This window comes from Dermacentor andersoni, chromosome 1, assembly GCF_023375885.2.
Source record: "Dermacentor andersoni chromosome 1, qqDerAnde1_hic_scaffold, whole genome shotgun sequence".
Lineage (NCBI taxonomy): Eukaryota > Metazoa > Arthropoda > Arachnida > Ixodida > Ixodidae > Dermacentor > Dermacentor andersoni.
The window spans coordinates 29,935,695-29,959,710 of record NC_092814.1 but is presented as its reverse complement, the minus strand read 5'-3'; the positions used below and the strand labels follow the sequence as shown (position 1 = coordinate 29,959,710).

Below are 24,016 nucleotides of genomic sequence, written 5' to 3'. Positions count from 1 at the left end.
AGTTATCCATCGCGGATAAATCAAATAAGTTTTTAGGCACGTAGGGCCCTCTGCTGGGCTGTACTTGTCGGCGATAAGGTAGCCTCGCCGCCTACGGGATTATCTGACTGAGCTATGTGGAATGCTGGGTTGCCATGCATAGTCGGAAGTTGGAACCCTTGTATAGATTTTTTTTTAATTTCACGATGGTGAGCTTGAAATTCACCTCCTCCACCGCACTACATCTGCAGCCTTGGAGTGACGCCTGACACCGGCAAAAGATGCCGAGAGCGAGTGGGGATATACTAATCCAGGTGCAACCAAATTAGGAAGGCCCATTAAACTTCAACAAAGATACTCCCTCTACAGAACAGGAATTTGCCTCCCGGTGCAGTATTCGGCCACTACCTCCCAAATTACTCCTTCAATAAACCCATGGTCATCAGTCCCCAGCAGCTGCGGTGCACCTGACCAAGCCGGCGGTCAGACCTGTAACGCAGCAGAGGGTGCTAAGAATCTCTGGGTCCGGACAGGCCGCCAATGGAAACTGACCCTAGCAACCTTTAACAGGCGAACTCTGTCGAGTGAGGCTTGCTTAGCAAGACTCTTTGAGGAACTATCAGATATTGAAATTTGGGATATTATTGGTCTTAGCGACATTGGAAGAATTGGTGAGGCTTATACAGTGCTGACTAACGGCCATGTTCTCTGCTATAGAGGTCTCCCAGATAAGAAGCAATACGGGGCAGGATTCCTAATCCATAAGCATATAGCGGGCAACATTGACGAATTCTACAGCATTAATGAGAGGGTAGGTGTCATCATCATCATCATCAGCCTGGTTATGCCCACTGCAGGGCAAAGGCCTCTCCCATACTTCTCCAACTACCTCGGGCATGTACTAATTGTGGCCATGTTGTCCCTGAAAACTTCCTAATCTCATCCGCCCACCTAACTTCTGCCGCACTCTGCTACGCTTTCCTTCCCTTGGAATCCACTCCGTAACTCTTAATGACCATCGGTTTACTTCCCTCCTCATTACATGTCCTGCCCATGCCCATTTCTTTTTCTTGATTTCAACTAAGATGTCATTAACTCGCGTTTGTTCCCTCACCCAATCTGCTCTTTTCTTATCCCTTAACGTTATACCAATCATTCTTCTTTCCATAGCTCGTTGCGTCGTCCTCAATTTAAGTAGAACCCTTTTCGTAAGCCTCCAGGTTTCTGCCCCGTACGTGAGTACTGGTAAGACACAGCTGTTATAAACTTTTCTCTTGAGGGATAATGGCAACCTGCTGTTCTTGATCTGAGAATGCCTGCCAAACGCACCCCAGCCCATTCTTATTCTTCTGATTATTTCAGTCTCATGATCCGGATCCGCCGTCACTACCTGTCCTAAGTATATGTATTCCCTTACCGCTTCCAGTGCCTCACTACCTATTGTAAACTGCTGTTCCCTTCCGAGACTGTTAAACATTACTTTAGTTTTCTGCAGATTAATTTTTAGACCCACCCTTCTGCTTTGCCTCTCCAGGTCAGTGAGCATGCATTGCGGTTGGTCCCCTGAGTTACTAAGCAAGGCAATATCATCAGCGAATCGCAAGTTACTAAGGTATTCTCCATTAACACTTATCCCCAATTCTTCCCAATCCAGGTCTCTGAATACCTCCTGTGAACACGCTGTGAATAGCATTGGAGATATCGTATCTCCCTGTCTAACGCCTTTCTTTATTGGGATTTTGTTGCTTTCTTTGTGGAGGATTACGGTGGCTGTGGAACCGCTATAGATAGCTTCCAGTATCTTTACATATGGCTCATCTACACCCTGATTCCGTAGTGCCTTCATGACTGCTGAGGTTTCGACTGAATCAAATGCTTTCTCGTAATCAATGAAAGCTATATATAAAGGTTGGTTATATTTCGCACATTTTTCTATCACCTGATTGATAGTGTGAATATGGTCTATTGTTGAGTAGCCTTTACGGAATCCTGCCTGGTCCTTTGGTTGACGGAAGTCTAAGGTGTTCCTGATTCTATTTGCAATTACCTTAGTAAATGCTTTGTAGGCAACGGACAGTAAACTGATCGGTCTATAATTTTTCAAGTCTTTGGCGTCCCCTTTCTTATGGATTAGGATTATGTTAGCGTTTTTCTAAGATTCCGGTAAGCTCGAAGTCATGAGGCATTGCGTATACAGGGTGGCCAGTTTCTCTAGAACAATCTGCCCGCCATCCTTCAACAAATCTGCTGTTACCTGATCCTCCCCAGCTGCCTTCCCCCTTTGCATAGCTCCCAAGGCTTTCTTTACTTCTTCCGGTGTTACCTGTGGGATTTCGAATTCCTCTAGACTATTCTCTCTTCCATTATCGTCGTGGGTGCCACTGGTACTGTATAAATCTATATAGAACTTCTCAGCCACTTGAACTATCTCATCCATATTAGTAATGATATTGCCGGCTTTGTCTCTTAACGCATACATCTGATTCTTGCCAATTCCTAGTTTCTTCTTCACTGCTTTTAGGCTTCCTCCGTTCCTGAGAGCATGTTCAATTCTATCCATATTATACTTCCTTATGTCAGCTGTCTTACGCTTGTTGATTAACTTCGAAAGTTCTGCCAGTTCTATTCTAGCTGTAGGGTTAGAGGCTTTCCTACATTGGCGTTTCTTGATCAGATCTTTCGTCTCCTGCGATAGCTTACTGGTATCCTGTCTAACGGAGTTACCACCGACTTCTATTGCACACTCCTTAATGATGCCCACAAGATTGCCGTTCATTGCTTCAACACTAATGTCCTCTTCGTGAGTTAAAGCCGAATACCTGTTCTGTAGCTTGATCTGGAATTCCTCTATTTTCCCTCTTACCGCTAACTCATTGATCGACTTCTTATGTACCAGTTTCTTCCGTTCCCTCCTCAGGTCTAGGCTAATTCGAGTTCTTACCATCCTATGGTCACTAGGGTAGGTGTAGTTGTAATCAAACTTAGGAAGAGGTATAGATTAAAGGTAGTACAAGCCTACGGTCCAACATCCAGTCACGATGATGAGGAAGTAGATTAGTTTTATGAAGGTGTTGAATTAGCGATGAGAAAAGTGCAAACTCAGTATACTGTAGTAATGGGCGACTTCAATGCAAAAGTCGGGAAAAAGCAGGCTGTTGAACAAGCAACTGGCAACTACGGCGTCGATTCTAAGAACGCTAGAGGAGAGATGCTGGTATAATTCGCAGAAAGGAATAAGCTTCGAATAATGAGCACCATTTTCAGGAAGCGTAGCAACAGAAAGTGGACTTGGAAACGGAAACAAGGACGAAAAACGGTACAAAACGATATTTTAGACCGGAACGAAAACATAACCGAAACGTTTATTTTTTGTGTGTTTGTTTCGGAGTGAAACCGAAACATTTTTTATCAGTTTTCGGTTCAATGGGAAAGTCGGCAATCCGAAACAATCGCCGTCAGGCAACGTCAGAATAAGCGCGTATCTCAGTTAGGGTTGCGCATACGCGCGTATCTCAAGCAGGAAGTCCTGTCCCTTGGTCGCTCTTCACAACGGGGTTAACTTTAATTATAATAATTGAGGATTTGATTAAATAATGAACACTAGTTATCTAATTAGGCGGAATACAAACAATAATCTGAGTGTCTCCAAGCGACGGCAAACAGCATTACCTTGGTTCTGTCCAGCTAGGGGGTATTTGCATATTTTAAATGTTTGGCCCAAGTTAAGTGAAACACCCGGCATTTGTGCTACCCGATTCTGTTAGCATATGGGTATGAGCCACTGTACACTACCCCCCCCCCCCCCCCCCACCAACGAACGGACAACTATGAGTTGTGTTCCATCTCTTTCCTTATTTGTAGCAAAGCAGGGCGCGTCTGCCTGGTAGCAGATTTTTCGATTTTGGTCGGTCGCAAAAAGAAAACCGGAGACGAATGTAGTAACTCCACCGCTAAAGATAATCCTTCAGTCAACGTCGCCACGAATGTGCTTCGAGGCGAACGAGGAAGTTGCGCGTGAAGACAGTACCACGCGCACCGCCCACTCGCTGCTCGTGCCCGCTGTGGAAAGAGATCTGCAGGAACGTCAACATGCAGGACTCCACCGAAGCCCGCCGGGCGATACCGTCGACCTCTGCACCCGTAAGTTATGGGTGACACTACCCGACGGAACAGCTACTGGATGGCGGATTGTCGCTTTTCGGCCGAGAGCCCGTTAATCTGGGGCAATTCACGGCAACAGGCTTGTACTTTGAGGCCCGTATAAATTCGAAAGTCCGTGCCCGACGGTCACGCCACCGTGCCAGGGATGCGTCCGAAGCGAAACCCCGTGGGCCACGCGGTGGCGTCCGAGGCCCGCAGCAGCGCGGCGCCGATCGATCAGTGAGTCACTGCGCGATGGCCGGAGCTAGCGGCGTGCTCGCTGCGAGCCGCGCGGCGCGGCGGCCCCTCGGACGGCAGCCGAGCCCATGAGCAGGTAGGCCCTGCCCGGCTTTTGCCGCGTCCTTAGTTGAGCCGCCGAGCCGTGCCCTGTCCCCTAGGTACGCGGGCTGCTCCGCAGGCGAGGCCGAAACGCGGCCGTTGATGCGGGCTCCGAGCCCCATCGGCTGCCTCTCTGGCGTCCGGCTGCGCTCAGTGTCGGAACGACGTCCACGCTCGCAGGCCATGCTTCAGCCCGACTCGATGAACGCGGAGACCGCCTCGCTGCCGGGCAGCCGCCGAAACCCGCTCGATGTCTTCACCAGCATGTTCAGGTGAGCCTTTCTTTGCTCGCCGGCCCACGCCGCAGCGCTGCGTCTCGGATTGTGCGCGCGCTGTCACAGTGAAGCGCGGATGTCCAGGCCGATCCTGCTCGGTCGCCCGTACACCTCCGGATCGTGCCGCATCCGATGCCGCGGTGTCGCTTTCAGCGACGGTCGCGGCATAGCTTACTGTCGAAAGGCGTGACACCAGGTGCCTCGGGGAAGAACACGCCTGCACAAAATATTGTCACTGGCCCTTCAACCCAACTGTTCGGTTGTCAGTGGGCTCAGCAATCCAATGTAAAATGAAGAAAGGGGTAAAATGTCGCTCTCGTAAACGACCTGACTTTTTTCTATCGAAGTATATAGGCTGGAACTTCCACATCGACGTATACGTTTAGATAAAACGAGGTCCGATCTATAAATGTGGCAATATATTCAGTTGCCTACACTAATGAATGTTGGGTTTTAGCCAGCCAGCGCAGACAAGCACTCTAATTTTCAACGCGCCTGCTGTCGTCAACGGCACTTTTGCTAGAAGAGACTATATTAGTTGTTCAGTCAATGAGCAGAACACAACCATCCCGTACCTTATGACGCTTCGGTGTCGATACGACGAGTCTGCTCCTGCATTTCTATACGCAGCCGGTTACTGGCAAAAGTTCTATACCAATGCCAGCCAAAGTTAGATGTTGTCGTGCATGCGGCAAGGGCCAGAATTTTCGCTTGTTGGCACAGTTTCGCTTACCTGTGTCTTGGGGCACGCAAGTCTGTCCAAGTCTTTCGAGTCCTCATCAATCGATTGGCTTCTCTGTCAAGCAGAAGCTGACTCTGTCGTGGGATGTCGCGCGTTTCATCGACCCTTATGAATGGCCGGAGTGATCAGCTGTGAATCTCACGTCGGACCTCGCGATGACTATGCCAACACGCGACTGTGCTGCATGTGTCAGAGAATACGAAAATATACTTGAATGGCAGTGCTGTACAGAGATGAAAAGTTTGTTTTCTTTGCAGCAGTTGCAATACGTGCTTGAAGGCGCATGTTGTAATTGCTAGATCGAAGTCAGCTATAGTATTCATGTCATGACCATTTACTAGAATTCTGACCCGCAGACAGTTTGACATCTCTCTTCGCAAACGTGCTAGGAAATTTATAGCGTTGCACTCATAAATACCAGAATCTTAAGGTACGTGGACGCGATAAAGCATGAAACAGCACTCTTACGAAGATTTCGTTCTATTCGAATTCATTCAATGCCATGTTCTTGCTGTGTCAGTTAACAGTCAATTATAAGAAATTATTCTGTATTGAAAACGACTGTTAAGAAAGGCATATTCTGCTAGTATCACACAACACAGATACAACTGACTTTGACGCAACTTAATAACGATTTGTAAAGTTCCATTGATGTCTGTTCATGCATCGAGTGGTGACGTTTAAATCAAAACGCTTTCAACGGACTTGACACCACAAAGTATCATTATACTCGTATACTGAAATTAACCCACACAAGCGTTGGTTTCATCCGAGTTGCTTGAACTGACAGTGTCTATGATTGGCACTATGATAGTTTTTTGTACTGGACGACTTCCATTGCAAATACTTTACTATCGGCGGCTAAGTACTGGGCAAGTTGTAAAATGCATGTACAGTTATATCAGTTTAGGTTCTTACTTTGATACTTTGTATAGATTATGTTTGTTTTTGTTTGTTCTCCACCTGAATGGTTATGACGTGTATAACACAATCTCATGACTGCCGATGATGATACAGAGCCCTTGTGAGTGAGAGCACCTATTGTTGTCTTCTTGTCTCCATAATATGTAGCGCCCCCCCCCCTTTTTTTTTAAATGTAAAACAAAGATATATCCCGGCAAGCTTTCCGATCCTTTAGATTTGTTGACATTGGCGCTGCAACGAAATATAATAGAACGAATGTGTTTTTTATTATTTTATGCGTTTCTTCCACTACAGTGTGACCTTGTAATGACTAAGAATAACATGATCGCTATAACAATCGGTCATTGTACTTGGTGGCATCTCGCTGTGAATATTGAGACCTCTGCTTCGCGAGTTTTTATGGCAGCATGTGATTTTGATTTCATAAGAACTATAGAACGAATGCTTAACATCAAATCCGCGTCAATGTCGGCAAACGAGGAAGGGCGATGTATGCAGTCATGTCTGAAAAAGATGCGATGACCCGCTCGAGAAGTTTTGAGTGGCATGCACATTTTAATAGTGCGAGCTCAAAGAAATAAAAAAAAAAGCAATTACCTTGCACGACCACGATTCTTGAAACTTCTGGGAAAATGAAAGGTTGTGCAGAGGACTTCTACATAACTACTCGCGAAGTTTTTAATTGTCGTTTTCTCGTACTAAGCAACGCAAACAATTTTAACTTGTGTCTATATAGATTCGCTACATTGTTGCAAGGTTTGTGTCCATGATCGTCACGCTCGAACAGAAGGCATCGTTTATCGAACTCTGCCAAGGCGTTCGCTGCCGATGTTGAATGACGCAAATTTCGTGTAGAAGGTCGTCACTGGGGATGGCACTCGAGTCTGTACGAGTACGCGTCTGCAGAAGTCTTCGCGAAGCTAGAGCCCATAATCCCCAAGACGAGTAGCGGTAGGATGCATGTACCCGGCACGTGTCGAGAATAGTGATTATTTCGCGGTGCTTATCGGAGGAATGAAAGGTACAGTTTGCTGATGCACAAGGGGAACAAGTCGGCGATGTTGGTGTTTTGTTGTACCGCTGTTCGGGAAGTTATTTTATTGCGCGTATCCGGTATTCCCGATCACATTCCCGGGATTTATAATGAAAATTATGTGAGAAGAGCCACGCATTACCCTTGTCGTAACCTTGCGTTGGGGACGCGGGTAAGTTAACATCGTACACCACTGGGCGAGTAAGCTCATGGTCGATTGTGCTGTCGTTTTTATTTACCCGTTATTCATAGGTAACGTGGGTATTTTTTGCCGCCAGATGCGTGCTGCAAGGCTTAATTAAAGTCAGGAAGGGGAGGGGGGGACGCCGGTATTAAGGTGTATCTTGTTTGTCCAATATATCATTTTTTTATTTTGCATTCTTTTGATAGCGCATGTCTTTAACTTTCAAAAACCTATACCGCTTGGGTATACGCGACTTCTAAAACACTCATTTTAGTTGTCGCGCCGACCAAAAAGTGGGCATGCCCCATGGTCGAGACTCAATTTTGTATGAAGCTTTCATCAGATAAAAACAACTTGCGTTGGACAGAAGTTTCAGTTTTGCGACATTCCTTTTTCTGTGTAGTACATCTTACAGTCATTAGGGAGGCATAGTTCTCGTGCTCTCTCTCTCTTTCTTCTGAATGGCGACGCGCGCTCTTTGGAGAGTATGTCGCGTCTGTGAAAGAGTTATTTCGCGTATTTTACAGTGTTTTTGATGGGGACAATGCAAATACTAACGCGAAAACAAACGTTATATGGCGACCGCTACAGTGCAAGCGTGCTAAAGCCCCTAGCGGTCACTCCTGGACATTTGTTTGTTTCATTGTGCACGCTATCGATGGACTTGCGGCGGGCAAAAAAAAAGCGGCATCAAAGTGAAAGCCTAAGCAAAGCAGCTATGAAAGGACTGCACAAAGAGAAAGGAAGACTACAATAGTAGTGATCACGGAAAAGACTGTAATGCTCGGCTGCTTTGATAAATCAAGCATTCTAGCACCACTTTATTTGCATTTTTCTCAGAACGTCATTTTAGGACGTTTATAAAAGGAACTGCTGGGTGTATGTAAACTTCGTGAACATATTAGTTAGTGCCACGTATCAGTTTGGAACAAGTATCAATATCCACAAGGTAATGGCAGTTTAGCAAAGAAAAAAAGCATGTCGTAGTCGCAGTTGCACTACGTGAAAACAAGAACAATAATTTGCCTTTACTTACTTACGTATCTACATAGTTTAGTTACAGCCTTGTAGGGTACGGCTGTCCTTTCATCTGCAAAATGCGAAAGCTCGGCAAATAGTTATAAAAATGACCCATTATGAAAAAAAAATTACCTACAGCGAAGATACGTTAAAAAAAGATTTTTCAGCTTTTTAGACAGCCCAATTATAATTGATACCATAGGAAGACATTAAAAAGCACAACCATGTTGATGGCTCTTCTGATTGCAATTGTAACTATAACCATCTTTCAAAGCCTCACCCCACCTTAAGCACCGGTGTGCTGTGCGACGCCAGCGCAAACTTCCGCACTCTACACTGCCCTCGGTATTTCCAGCCAGCCCAAAGTGCAGACTATGCTCAAAAATTTTCAGGTGCAAAGCACTCGTGATAAACTGAGTCCTTTCACACTGTCACGTTCGACCTTCGGTTGGGATCTTCTGTTGAAAGAGCAGCCGGTACCTCCAGGAACTGGCTAACTGGCCTCTGGTTAAAGGGCAAATGTAAAGAAATACTCTTCTCATAGTCGGCACAAGCCGAAACTTGAGTTAACCTTGCGCTGCAACTGGTGCCGATTATGTTTCATATCAAGTCAGCGTGCATCTAAGCGGCGTAGACGAGAAAGAGAACTCAAGAGCGCAAAAGTGACATTTGTCTCAACTTTTCGTTGCCGGCACATTCGGCTGAGCTCACTAAGCGTCGACAGCATCGGATCAGAAGTCAATTTATATGTGAAACAAAACGACCAGGCAAAAAAAGAAGAAACAGCTTTTTAAAGGTTATCTACTCAAACTGCTATGAATAAAGCTTGGTTTCTTTAAGCACACTTACTGCGCCTTCTTGGGAGCTGCGCGGGGCGCTATATACTTATAAGGCGACGGCCCACAATGTATCCGTGGTTCCATGTATCTCGTTATAAAGGCGCTCGGCTGTAAGGGTAGCCATGCCTTTTTCCAGTACCTGGGACAAAAATACTTGAGGTTTTCTCATACACCTGCGGAGCAGTGTGCAGCATGCGTATGTAGCCTTGTAGGGCCGTGGTGTGCGAGAAAACGCGAACACTGCGCGTAAGCCCCATCTACACCGTCCGTGGAGATCTCGTACGGAACCAACAAGACAGACGGGGAAGCGCACGGGTGTGGACAACAGCGGACGACCCAGTCGGCAGAACGTAAATTGAGCCGGCGGCCAGAGAGGTCACTGGTGCTTATGTCCCAGCTAACGCGGGCCAAGCTGGACAAGGGTCTTTCGTTGGCAGTCGCCTTGTGCACACTGTTGAATTTTCCTCTTACCATTGATTAGCTATGTGTACAAAATTAGTTGCCTAATTTTATAATTCCCTGCACAATTGCGCAAGCTCGAATGTCGAATTGTGCATCGCATTCAAAAGCTCGTATTCAACAGTTTCCAGCTCGCTATATCTTCCCGTTATTGTTTCTGCGTTTCAAAGTAGTGGCACAAAACGCGAGAAAGAATGCGAAATGAATGCGGGCCTGCGCCTTTCTCGCGCGCGACAGCAGCGCTCTCAAAAGTGGTTTCAAATAGTCAACACTTCTCAATGCATGACTTGGTGACTACAAAATTACTGCAGAAACTCGCTTGTCACATAGTGTATAAGCATTAATAACCCTTAATAGTCTTTGATTAGGCTTAATTTAACATTAGTTGCTATTCGTTAGGATCAATAATTTATTCTAAATTAACTTTAGTTAGCCTCACATTTCATAATTACCGTCATGAGTGAAGTACGCGTATGTTGCGTGATATGCTAGTTGCTGTAGAAAGGAAAAGGTAGACCACGGACACCGGCTTATGGCACGAAAGAACGGCATAATGAAGAAGACGACCAACATCCTGGTGTTGCACGAGCGAGCAGAGACGCAAAATAACAAGAACACTACAGCCAATTAGAGACTGACATAGTCTCTGACAAAGGAAGAGAAGAAAGAATTGGAATAGGGGGAGCGCGAGACCAACGCCTCTTACGCTAACCTAACCTAACGTTAACCTAACCGAACGAGGCCGAGACGAAAAGACAATAATCCTCACGGCGTAACCGCTGTGAGAATACGCCGCCCCCCCCCCCCCCAACCCTAACCCCCTTTACGCTAATCTAACCTAAAGTAACCTACACCTAACCTAAACCTAAGAGAACCTAACCTAAGGTGGGCGAGATGGAAAGCCAACAATCCTCACGGCGTGACATCAGGCAGTGGCGTTCAACCGCGGTTGCTAAGGCGCTGTGCGTTTATTTCACTCACAGGGGACCACTCAAAAATGCTCCTGAAAAGTCGCGGACTGCAGCATACGAAAAGCCTGCCAAGAGCGAAGACACTGCACCAGGAGAGCAAGCCGGGGCCGCGGGGCGTGGCGTTTCTCACGGCGCTGAACGTTCCTGCACAGGCGCGCGTTAGAGCGGATGCGAGAGAGAAAATCTGGGGGCCTTTGCTCCTTGAATATGTGAATCTGCCTAGGCACTACGGAGGAGGTTTCTTAACGTGTGTTGTATGCGTTTGTCCCCTAGGCATGCTGGCACTGCGGAGTGCGGTCCAGTTTACGCCCCGCCGCTGGCTGCCCGCGCGGTGAGGCAGTGGGCACAGACGCCCCATTTGGTGATCGCTGTATCTGGAAGGGCAAGGTTCTGACTGGTGTTGTATAAGTCGCGGGTTGCTTTTTTAGTCGCGATGATAGATTGCATTTTTTACAAGCACTGCTCTAGGAGGGCGCATGTAACCGGCAAACGCAGGCCTCAGGAGAGCACATGAGGTTATATTAAAGCAGGCGGCGCAGGATCTCCAGGGCACCCAAGCGGTAGCGGGGGATCAAAGCTCGAAGCAGGGTGGCCTGTGGGTTGGGGCCGCGGAGGCCGAAGCGTGCCAGGGGGCGTTCACATAAAAAATTGGCTGTCCGCGATATATAGCGGGCAGCCCATCTTATACTCCCCTGGCACGCGCAGGCCTCGGCGAGCCCCAACCCACGGACCAGTTCGGGTTCTAGCTTTGATGTCCCCGTTGCCACTTTGGTGTCCTGGAGGCGCCGACAATAATGCGAAATAATGCCACGTTTTTTTAATTAGTAAAAAACACGATTGAATAAATATAGTTACGTGCAGCCGCCAACTTGCGACGCTAAACCGCGCCCCGCGACTTCTGGCGGCACACCTAGGGACAAACACGTACAACACGCGCTAAGAAACTCCTCCGTAGTACCTAGGCAGAGTCGTATATTCTAGGAGCAGAAGTCCCCACATTTCCTCTCTCGCACCCACTCTTAACGTCGGGCGCTTCCGGAAGTGCTACGCCCCACTGTACTTACTAGCAATTGTAAAAATGCTTCCGGGCGGTGCTGCTTGCCGCGCGCCCTGCTTGGTTTCTTGCAACGCTACCAGATGGCGCTCGCCTCCGCACATACGCCGGCCGGGATGCGTAGTTTGTGCGTATGGCACGTTTTGTGCTTGTTTTCCTATGCCACAAAAACGCAGGTGCTGGGCTGACAGTGTAAACATTAAAATTGTCCATAGCCTGAAGAGAGCGCTTGAAGCTGGCGTCTCTTCAGCGTGCTGGCCACGTATGCAGAAGGATCACGTAAACACGCGCCAGCAAAATGACTCCAAAGCGTACACTCAGCGTCGAGGGCACCTAGGCCCGAAAGATGTATCGCGCACAGAACAGGAGCGTCTTCGCTACGCAGTAAAACGCGGTGCAGACCGCGAATGTGTGTATACAATGTATACATACAATTATGTTAATTCAATTACGTACAGCACCACAATTCAATCAATATTTAACACTTCTACCCCGATGCGATCTGCCATGTGAGGTAATAATGCTCAACACTCTCAGACATTATGAACCATGACGCACAACAGCGCCTCAAGCAAACACGTCTCCCTGTGTGGTCTACTCTGACAAACAGCACAAACAGCAGAGGTGCACGCAAGGTAACGCGTAACATTAACTCACCAATCTCGTGTTGGAATAAACGCTGAAGAAATTGCATATTCGCCACCAACATCACCGCTAATTATGGTCAATCGAAGCAAACAGCATACAAAGCTTCGCTTACAGCGATTCCCACAGTGTGTGGGTGTCGCCCTTTTTTTTTCTAATGCCCCGCTGCGCGCCGCGTTCGCTCTCATCTCTCGCCGTGCTCGTTAATACCACGCATCATCCGTCTTCCCCTTGGGGAGAGACGACCTCCACTGGCGCGAGGAATCGCTCGATCGCGCGGCGACAGATTCGGGTTCCGCCAGCAGAAAAGGGGGAAGGCCCCGCAGGGAGTCGCCGCGGTGCGCACACCATTGATTGGCTTGTCACGGCCGGTCTTCTCTGCGACAGTCCGAGCAAGGACAGGCGCGACTGCTTCGCTTCCCTTCGCGACGTGTCCTTGGCGTTCGCGCACAGCACACGTATCGAGACCGCCCCGGTACCAAGCTCGCCGGCCTGCGAGTACCTTGCATCTTAAATCGGGGTCACTCCTGAAGGACCGATGAGCTTAGATTCCAAAATTCAAGTCAAATCGCAGTCGCGTATACCTTCTGGAACGCATTGTTTCCTACATTATGGATAGATAGATTTTATTTCTCTAAAAACAAAGTACAGAAATGAGAGAGGACGGAAGGGAAAAAGCTGCCGAATGCAGCTTGAGGATCCCCTACGCCCTACAGAGCAGCAGCGTGGTGAAAAACAAAGGCAATACGACAGGTCGTAAAGTATACACAGAAACAGAATTCAAAATCACAATACACGTAATCTATTACATTGTCATGATTTCACACAATTAACGCAATTACACAATTTCTTCGCCAATTCCCATTACACAATTCTAACGCCAACGTAGGCAAAAATACAGACAAATAGAATTCGCCAATTCCCATTACACAATTCTAACGCCAACGTAGGCAAAAATACAGACAAATAGAATTCATTCAAGTCCCCTACAATGCTTTGTCATACAGTTACACAGGTGAGCGATTCGTTCGAAGGCACGAAACGATTTATCAATTCTATGAAAGCTTGTGTAGAAAGCAACCTAAGAGAAAAACGATTAGCTTCGAGAACATTTAGGTACCTAGGCAGATTGTACGACAAAGATTGTGTGCGGTATTTGGTGCGACTTAACGGTAGGGTCCATGATATAGAGTGACGTACATCATATGTAGGTTCATGACGTACTAGCTAAAACATTGTTAGCATAAGGTTATTGTTCGTTGCTACAGCAGTTTTGTAAATGCAAAGCAGTTTGAACATATACAAGGAAGTTATTCTTAAAATATTGAACTGCCTGAAATATTCTCTGGTGTGAGCATTCCACGGTATATTAGCTATCAGTCTTATCGCACGCTTTTGTGCAATAAGAAGGCGCTGTTTATTGTGTTGTGTCGTTGTACCCCAAACTGTGTGGCAATACGTAATCACTGGCGCTATATATGAATTATAAATGAGGAGTTTAACCTGTGTGGGAAGGGTTAACCTATGTTTACATAACACGCCAAGAGATTTTATACTGGATACAATATCAATCTTGTCATTACCTAATAATAGTTCGATATCACCACTTACTATATTTTTTGTTCTATATATCACAGCTTTTGTTTTATTCGTATTAACTTACAAGAAATGTTACAAGAAATGGCCCGAGTTCAGTGGCTTCATGCCGTAGGAGTGTTCGGTACGGTTAAGGTCAGGGATCGCATACACTTTCAGCACGTTAACTTTGGTGCAGGCGTGATGTACATGTATATTGTTGCTTCTAACCCGACACGATGCGTCACGTTACGTTTACGTGAAGAAATGCACAAACGATGTAACTTACAGGCCGTGGGCCAGGAGATATACACGAATAGAGTGGGTACTTTGTGCTACGTGTGGGAATTTAGGCTATCTCAAGCACATGGAGATGAAACTTGAATGGTGTTCTCTATATACAGCGGCATTGCACGCGGGATTTACGGCACAGAATTCGCAGTCTGATTTATTTATCGCGCCAGTATGATTACCCGGCTTTTCGAAATGTAGAAGGAAAAAAGAAGTCAGTAGAGACACTTAAGACTGCTTACGTGTGGGAATGCGAAAGCACTATAGTCTCTCTGATGAAATGTTTTTTTCCGCGCGTTCCTCGTCCGCGCAAGCTCTCGCCTGCGTTCAAACTGCGCGCCTCGGTAAGGCCAAATGAAAACGTGCCAAGCGTCTCAACGCGCTCGCTTGCCCGCGAGGAGTTCGTAACTCGAAGGAACGCTCAGCGCCGTTCGAATGGACATTAATGTTTTTTTTTTTTTTTTCGTACGCTCATTGTACACAATCGTGACGTGGCGCCACCGCGTCCTCATTGGATGCGCCGTCACGCGCCCAATGACGCACGCAATAGGCACGCCTTCAGCCAACCAGAAGAGTGCAGCAGCTGTGTTGTCGGGGAAGCGTGCTCGTCTCGGGCCCCGGAGGCCCGGGTTTGATTCCCAGTAACACCGAAATTTAAAATATTTTCTTTTCAAAGGAATTAATTTACTTTGTTTACAAGAGCATCCCCCTTTTTTTTTTTTTTTTTTGCTGACAGATAGCCAAGCTAGCTTCTCTGCAGAGCGACCGGGGCAGACACAGCACGGGACATTTATTCAAATTGTTTTTTTACGGCCCCACCTACGGATTCATACCACTTGGCTGTAGGGAACAGGTTAACAGTAGCTATTAATCCAGACGCTGCACATCTCCTATTTGGTGCATTTCTTATTTGGATGAATCTTTAGAAGTAATTAACGTTCGGGCAGCGACTCAGCTTAGCAGACCCTTTGTTCCACACGAATGTTGCATGGGAATGGCACTGGCCACCGGGTGGCATTGTGGCCCAGGTGGACCTGATTCGCTCGGAGTGTATGCCATTAAGGACAGCCGAAAGTCGAAGAAAACGGACCTTCCAGAAAAACGCAATAAAAATAGCCATTTTGTTCTCCCAGGTTCCACGCTACAAAGCACGAAAGTTTTTTTTTTTTTTTTCGCATAACACAAAGCCATGCGCAAGCTTCTAGTTATGATGTCCAATGAATAAAATCTTCATAAAAGCGATGACTTAACAAATGAACGCGATACTGCTATGTTTTAGCAAGGAAAAATAGAAAACATATTTCAAGAACACCACTGGAAAACCAGAACCGAACGCAAATCTTGAGTTTTGTGTTTCTGCCATCTGGTAGGAGACTAAAAAACTAAGTCCTATGCGGCTTTAAAAAAAAACTGCGCTGCTGAAAAACCAGAACCGAAAGCGAATCTTGGGATTTTTGTTTCTGCCATTTAGTGAGAGACTACAAAACTAGGTCCTCTGCGGCTTGAAAAAAAGAAGTGCGAAGTGGGAATCGAACCACGGCCACCGGGACGCGGGACTACAGGTGCGCGCGATTCTGTCACTCGGCCACGGCTTCCGAGGCTTCGCCAAGCGGTACGCTCATGTTTTTATAGATACCACGTGAATTTTCACGACAGTGTTACAAAAATCGCTTTTGGGAACAGTGTTATGCCATGCGTGGAGAGTCGCGATAGGCATCAATCGAAAGCTGAGTCTCCGGACTACATACGATGCACTGGGTATTACGATAGACGCCGTAGTTTTATCACAGGCGTCGTTCTTGCCTCGAAAATCGAGCACAAATTTTCGTCGTTTCCATAGGCTTCTATTGCTAAATCTTTAACCGCTGTGGGAACAAAATTCTTACGTGCCATAGCATGATCACTGCACTTGGCTCGTGTGGATTGTCTTCCAGAACACGTCTGTCACCTGTCTTTTTCAATAATCGACCTGCAGCTTTTCTTATTCGCGAAAAACCCGCTCGTTCCATTGAAAACGCGCTAGCTTCGTGCCGGGCCCGCTTGGGGTGCTAGTTGGTACGTGTCCAGAAAAGCTGGATATGCTCGTTAGTCTATCTAGCGGGAGCGTCCAACTTTTCTGCTACGGAACCTATAAGGTTTCAAGCTTGGCCCTATTTAAGTCAAACCCTGCTGTTTCCAGCCTCGTAGTCCAACTTGGTATAAATCCATACTTATCAAACACTCTCGAAGCCACGTAAGTGTGTCCGGACATGCCAAGCGCATATAATACTTCGAGCGAAGGAGTTAAGAGGCATGTAATGAACCCAAACAGATGCTGCTGTTTTTGTTTCTTGCATCATGTAACTTTGCGGGACTTGATAGCCAGCCCTATCGATAGCTCTTGAATAACGTCACACCCTGGTACAGTAGAACTCCAGGTAGCATATACTACAGTACACACAAGACTGAAAGAACTTTGTGCGAAAGTTCAATAGTCGGATGGATTTACAATATATTTCGATTTCACGTTTCGCACGTGAGTGCCTGGAATGGAAATGAAACTATGCACTTGCGATTAAGGGCAACCTTTCACTTTAAGAACTGTTCTGAAAGCGAACGCATATACAGGTTGTCCCACGTAATTTGAGCCAAAATTTTCCCCTTAGCTAACGGATCAGTTATGTTTAATTAATCAGCTGTTTAAGTATTGGCTGCAGACTTCAAGCGTGATACGCAGAGTTGTAGAGTACCTTGAGAAACCTCTCAATAAATTGTTTCCGACACCATATACAGGGTGTCCCAGCTAACTTGGACCAAGATTTTGAAAAAAAAAGAGCTATGCGTTCTTCAGAAGAGAAATCGCGTGGATGTTAGCGTTTATCTAAACTTGCAGTACCATTTTTTGCTCGTCTTTTTGAGTAATTAGCCGAGATAAATTAACTTTTTATATATAGCTTGAGACGTTCAGGCGTCAATAAGAAAGTTGTGGAGCTTCACAAATATTGCCCAACCCAGGTACCTCCAACGAGATAGACTTAGCGTGGCCGTTTTTATTCGGGAAAAACGAAAGCCCGCGGAGTTTAAAAGATACCACTTGACAACGCACTCTGTGCGCCCGAATGCACCACGATTACAGTGCTCTCGACCGTGCTTTGTAAAAAAATTGGCAGTGGCTTAGCTCGGCTAAGCCAGGATATACGTAGCGAAAGCTAAGGCGCAAGCTAAGGCGAAAGCTAAGCATGGTTAGCCTTGGTTAATCTTGATTGCAAGTCCAGGTTAGTCTGGTTGCCTAGCTATATTGCGGCGTTTAGCCAGTCGTTCGGCGCGCTGTTCGTCTATATCCTGGGCGATTCGTTTCCTCATAATCACGTTCCGATGTCGATTCCAGGCCTTCTCCTGCTTATCAGAATTGTCGCCGTCCATACTGCCGCCTCAACTGTGGTTGCGGCGCACGCGGGCTCGATTTTTCAATCCTCCGACATGTTATCAGGCATGCGACGCAGCTGGCGAAGCGAGCGGAGGCGAACACAACGACGAGGAACGCGTGTGACGTCATGTGCCTCCTCGGAGCACGGCCACGGCGAAATCGCAAGTTCGCGGCCAGTAAAGCTTTCGCTTTAAAACAACGCTCGTTTCGCGCCTTTTGCGCTGCCCACGACAGAGATTCGCGTTGTGCTTGGTTCCGCCAGTGGGTTCGGGCGGCAATTTAAATACAACGCGGCTCCCGTTTCTGCGGCGATAATTGCACTCTCACGCTAGCAGAATGCATGCGGAGGAAAAATGGCAAGCTCATGAGTTCGAATTTGGGAGCGAGACCCCAACAAGCAAACACGCATTATAACAAGCTTGATAACGACGTGTGAATTACGTTGGTTGTCACAAAAGGAATTGTAAACTTACACCGAAGGTTGCTTTTTGGCTTCCTGTCCATTACTTGTCGGCAGAGAATTTATTTCATATTACTTACGTGCCTTTTTCACGTCGTACAAAAGTTTCACACAGATGGCTCTTTTCATGGATTACGGTTGTAGAGATTTATTCGCTGTGATTTCTGTCTAAAGAATGTGTTCAAACAAGTCGCCCTCTGCCATAATGCAGTATTGGCACCTTTTCAGCACGTCCGATGTAGCTTTTTTGATGACGCAAGACGGTATCTCGCTGCAGGCCTCAGTAATATCTGCCTTTAGCGCTTCTGGTGTAGTTGTAGGTTTGCGGTACACTCGGTCTTTCATGTGTCCCCAAAATAAGAAGAGGTGTCAAGTCTGGTGGCCTTGCTGGCTATGCCACTGGCCCATGCCGCCCGACCCGCACTGGCGTTTGAAGGCTTCAAGCCAGACTCGGGTAAGGCTGCTGCTGTGAGCTGGCGCACCGTCGTGCTGATACCAAGTTCACTTTAAAAACACAAGAGGAAGATCACAGCGAAAATCTTCGAATGGGCCTTCCAAGATGTCACTCACGTACCGCTGAGCAGTGAACATGTGGTCAAAAAATACGGGGCCAATTATTCTTTCGTCGCACCACACACTGAATGACCATTGGTACTGGTGTCTGGTCTTCGCCACCCAATGCGGTTACGTATGGCTCCAGTAATGCGCATTATGGATGCTGTTACGTTTCGCCTACAACGCGCGGTAATGCCGGCGCGGATGCAACGGACGCCGGGGCTTCGTTCAAAGCGGCGGACATTTTGGCCCGTTCGACGCCGCCGCAACGCCTCCCCGCCAAGCGTGTCCAGGCGTGTTTCAGTGCCACGTGTCTTCGTGTGTGCGTGTGTGTGTGTGTGCCCACGCTTGTCAAAGCGCGGCAGCCGGGGAGCGGAGCTCCCCAAGTGAGGAGCCAGGAGGTCTGTCCGTCGGCGGGTTGGCGATGCGTCACTACACTCGTCTCAACATGTCTCTCAGCTCGACCGTGCTCCGCCGTCGCGTGGGCTCATGCTCCGCCGTCGCGTGGGCTCATGCTCCGCCGTCGCGTGGGCTCATCCCGTGACCTTCCTTCTGGCCCGCGACGCCGAGAGTATAAGAGCAGCTGCCCCCGGACGCCAGGATAGAGGCTCCGATTTGTTCTGTTACGTGCTCTCCCGTCTCTCCACTTCGGTCGACCTGACCGGCCGCTCTTTTGCGATGTTAGAATAAACAAGTTGTTCTGTTACCAGTCTACTCATGCTTTGCCGGGACCTTCGGATGCTTCCAGTGCCCCAGGCCGCCAGGCCAACGCTACCCTTGGGGCTTGCGACCCATTTGCAATAACGGGCGTCAGCACCGAGACCCCAACAGCTGGTTGCCAGCGGTGAGATCGCGACAACGGAGGCCAGCAGCGAAGAGATGCGGTTGAATGTATGCTGAGCAGCACAACGACCATCCGGGAGCAGTGCAACAAGCCCTGTGTGATGACTGGTTGCCTGCAGCGGAACGACTGCGCTGAATTCTTGGCTGCGAAGTTTGGTGAGTGCGGGACTTTCTTCTTCTGAGTTTTGCCAGGCTTTTGTTAGTGTCAGAAACAGAGCTGGTAATTGTGGTTGTCGTTGCTGCCGGGTTAGTTTGCGGCAAGACAATAGTAGGCAGTAGAGAAAGCAGCATTCAGAGCAGCCATGGATTTGAAGTCGTTGCGCAAACCGAAATTGCTGGAGCTTGCAAGAGAGTTGGGTCTGGATGTCTCAGACAAACTCAGAAAACCAGAACTGCTAAGGGCTATTCTTGAGTTAGAAGCTGAGGATGACGAGCTGTCGGAATGCCTTGAGACCATTGAGGAGAGGGAGACGGCAAAAAGACAGGAGCGCGAACTTAAAGAGCAAAAAGAGAAACAGGAGCGCGAACTAAAAGAACAAAAAGAGAAAGAAAAAGAAGAGCGCGACCGTCAACACGCTTTGGAAATGAAGCGTCTCGAGTTAGAGATGGAACGCGCTCGTAATGGAAGTCAGGCACACGGTGCAGGAGAACGAGTATTGTTCAAAATGACTGACCTGATGCGGCCGTTTAAGCTTGGAGAGGACATTGGTTTGTTCCTGGTTAACTTTGAGCGAACGTGCGAGAAGCAGGGGTTCTCTCGGGAAACGTGGCCACAGCGCTTGCTCACTTTGTTACCCGGCGAGGCGGCCGACGTAGTCGCTCGCTTGGAGAGAGAGGAGGCAGAGGATTTCGACAAAGTGAAATCGAGTCTGCTAAAAAAGTACCGGCTGTCAGCGGAGGCGTTCCGTCGGAAGTTTCGGGAAAATGAGAAAGGCAGAAGTGAGTCATATACAGAGTTTGCCTACAGGCTTATGTCAAACATGCAGGAGTGGCTCAAAGAAGAGAAAGCGTTTGGTGACCACGAGAAAGTTCTGCAGTGTTTCGGGCTAGAACAGTTTTATAGTCGGTTACCTGAGAACGTGCGGTACTGGGTCTTGGATAGGCCAGACGTTAGTACGGTGGCTCGAGCCGCTGAGCTAGCCGAGGAGTTTGTGACGCGTCGGGCTCGTGGAGCTAAGGACGGTCAAAAGGGTGAATTTGGCTCCAAGTTTGAGAGGCCAAAGTTCACGCCCATGAGAGCAAAGGGGGACACACGTAGTTCGGATGCGAGTGAAAGCAGTCCGACCGAACGTAAGGAGACGGCGGCAACCGAAGCCGAACGCAGAAAGCGGTTCGAGACGAGGCAAGCGCGCGTTTGTTATACGTGCCAGAAGCCGGGTCACTTTTCGGCGCAGTGTCCAGAAACAAAAACAAAAGTCGTGTTTTTGTCTTTATGCAGCACTGACGAGAACATGAAGCTTCTCGAGCCTTACATGCGAGACCTCCTCGTGAACGGGAAAGAGTGCCGAGTGCTTCGCGATTCCGCAGCTACAATGGATGTAGTTCACCCCTCTTACGTAGAACCCGATATGTTCACGGGCGAGTGCGCATGGATCAAGCAAGCAGTGGAAGCTCATAGCGTGTGTCTGCCGGTAGCAAAAGTGCTTATTGAAGGACCTTTCGGAGCACTTGAGACGGAGGCCGCAGTGTCATCTATGCTGCCCCCCCAGTACCCGTACCTATTTTCGAACAGGTCCGATCACCTCCTGCGCGAGAAGGGGCTTTTGTTTGGTGAGGCTAGCGTTCAGGCCTTAACCAGATCGAAGGTTCGGGAGCTCGCTGCAAAGGCGGTAGTTGCGGGGCCAACGTTGTTGAACGATGAGAAAGGGTCAGAGGCGCAGCAAGCTGGTATTCAGAGCACGCCCGAACTGAATAAAATTGAGCCTGTAGCGTTAAAGGCACCAGATACTGGAGAGGAAAATCCCGACACGGGACAGTTAGAAGAGCTGTCTCCAGATTTGCTCATCGCGCCTACGTCAGACGGACTTAACAGGTTGCTAAAAGTCAGCCGGTCGGCTTTGATAGCCGAGCAAAAGAAGGATGGCAGCCTAGAAAACATACGCTGCATTGTCAAGGAAGGTATCGCCAAGAAAAATGCTCGCTTTGTGGAAAGAGGTGGGGTCCTGTACCGGAAGTATCTAGACCGCAGGGGAGTGGAGTTCGATCAGCTGATCGTGCCTCAATGCTATCGTCAGGATCTGTTGCGCTTGTCGCATGGGGGTTCGTGGTCCGGACACCTAGGAGTTAAGAAAACTAAGGACCGTCTCTTGCAAGAGTACTATTGGCCAGGGTGTTTTCGGGACGCAGACCACTTTGTGAAGACATGCGACACCTGTCAGCGGGTGGGCAAGCCAGGGGACAAATCGAGGGCGCCGTTGAAGTTGGTACCTATCATTACGGAGCCTTTTAGACGGCTCGTTATTGATACAGTGGGACCTCTGCCGGTAACAGCCACGGGGTACCGACACATTTTGACTGTGATCTGCCCAGCGACAAAGTTCCCTGAAGCAGTGCCGCTTAAAGAACTCAGCTCAGTTGAGATAGTCAACGCACTACTGTCCATATTTGCGCGAGTTGGTTTTCCTGCAGAAATCCAGTCAGATCAGGGCACAGTGTTTACTAGCGCTTTGACGACAGCCTTTCTCGAAAGGTGCGGGGTAAGGCTGTTACACAGCTCAGTGCACCACCCCCAGTCGAATTCCGTTGAGAAGCTCCACTCCGTCATGAAGCGCGTGTTGAGAGCATTGTGTTTTGAACATCAAACTGACTGGGAGCTGTGTCTGCCTGGAGTGATGTTTGCATTAAGGACCGCGCCGCATGCGGCTACGGGGTTTTCGCCAGCTGAGCTGGTGTACGGTCGCTCGCTGCGATCTCCGCTTCGCATGCTTCGAGAATCATGGGAAGGCAGGGGCGACGACCCAGTCGTGGTAGAGTACGTGCTTAAGCTCCTCGAACGCTTAAGAAGGGCACAGGAGTTGTCAGGTGAAGCAATGGCAGAGGCCCAGCAGAGGGCCAAGGTTTATTATGATCGGACAGCCAGGGCCCGTCGTTTTGAGGTGGGCGATGAGGTCATGATATTGCGCACATCGCTAAAGAACAAACTCGACGTGCAGTGGGAGGGCCCAGCACGGATTGTTCAAAAACTGTCGGACGTTAACTACGTGGTGAGTCTGCCAGGAAAGCGGAAAGCACAGCAAGTTTACCACTGTAATCTGCTCAAACCCTATAAGCAACGGGAAGCAGTGGTGTGCATGATGGTAAACGTTCCCGAAGAGCTTCCGGTCGAGCTTCCGGGACTAGGCTCAGTGACGAACAGGAAAGACACCGATCAAGTCATTAGTGACTTAATAAGTAAAGCATCGCTGTCGCCTGAGCAGAAAACCGAACTACACCAGCTCTTACAAGAGTTTCAAGGTCTGTTCTCTGAGAGGCCTGGTAGGACTTCTGTCCTTACTCATGACATAGAACTTACCTCCCCAGAGCCAGTACGATCCAAGGCGTACCGGGTGTCACCCCGCCAGAGCGATATTATGGAGGCTGAGGTAAAGAAAATGCTACAGCTCGGTGTTATTGAAGCGGGTGAGAGTGATTATACCTCCCCTTTGATTTTAGTTGAGGTACCAGGCAAGGAACCTCGTCCTTGCGTCGACTACCGCAGGCTTAATTCCATCACTAAGGATCAAATTTATCCGATCCCTAACATCGAGGAGCGCCTCGAGAGAGTGAGTAGCGCTCAGTTTATTTCCACCCTAGATCTTGTCAGGGGTTATTGGCAGGTTCCACTTACAGAAGAGGCTAGTAGGTATGCGGCGTTCATTTCACCAATGGGGACATTCCGTCCTAAAGTTTTGAGTTTTGGTTTGAAGAACGCGCCATACTGCTTTTCAAGCCTCATGGATAAAGTGTTGCGGGGACAGCAAGAATTCGCTTTACCGTATCTAGACGACGTAGCGATATTCTCCGCATCCTGGTCTGAGCATATGGCGCACTTGCGGGCAGTGCTAACCCGCCTGCGCGATGCGGGCTTGACAGTCAAGGCTCCCAAGTGCCAGTTAGCACAGGCCGAGGTTGTCTACCTCGGACACGTGATTGGTCGGGGTCGTCGCCGCCCCTCTGAAATAAAGGTGGCCGCTGTGCGAGACTTCCCGCAACCGCGCACGAAGACCGATATTCGGTCGTTCTTAGGTGTCGCCGGCTACTATCAGAGGTACATCCCCAGGTACTCTGATATCGCGGCTCCCTT

General features: G+C 48.3%; 1 protein-coding gene across 4 annotated transcripts in view; it reads left to right on the top strand.

The window, feature by feature from the left end:
- Positions 1–4,021: 4,021 nt before the first annotated feature.
- Positions 4,022–24,016, top strand: part of LOC126546033 (uncharacterized) — a 40,020-nt gene continuing 20,025 nt past the window's right edge. For 2 of the 4 annotated variants that reach the window (XM_050194094.3, XM_055061282.2), the window contains exons 1-2: positions 4,370–4,453; positions 4,518–4,730. In XM_050194094.3, the coding sequence (XP_050050051.1) occupies positions 4,446–4,453; positions 4,518–4,730 (221 nt within the window). In that variant the 5' untranslated portion in view covers positions 4,370–4,445. Of the gene's footprint in view, positions 4,120–4,369; positions 4,454–4,517; positions 4,731–24,016 lie in introns of those variants that run through there. The other 2 variants (XM_050194095.2, XM_055061283.1) reach the window with 2 other exon arrangements.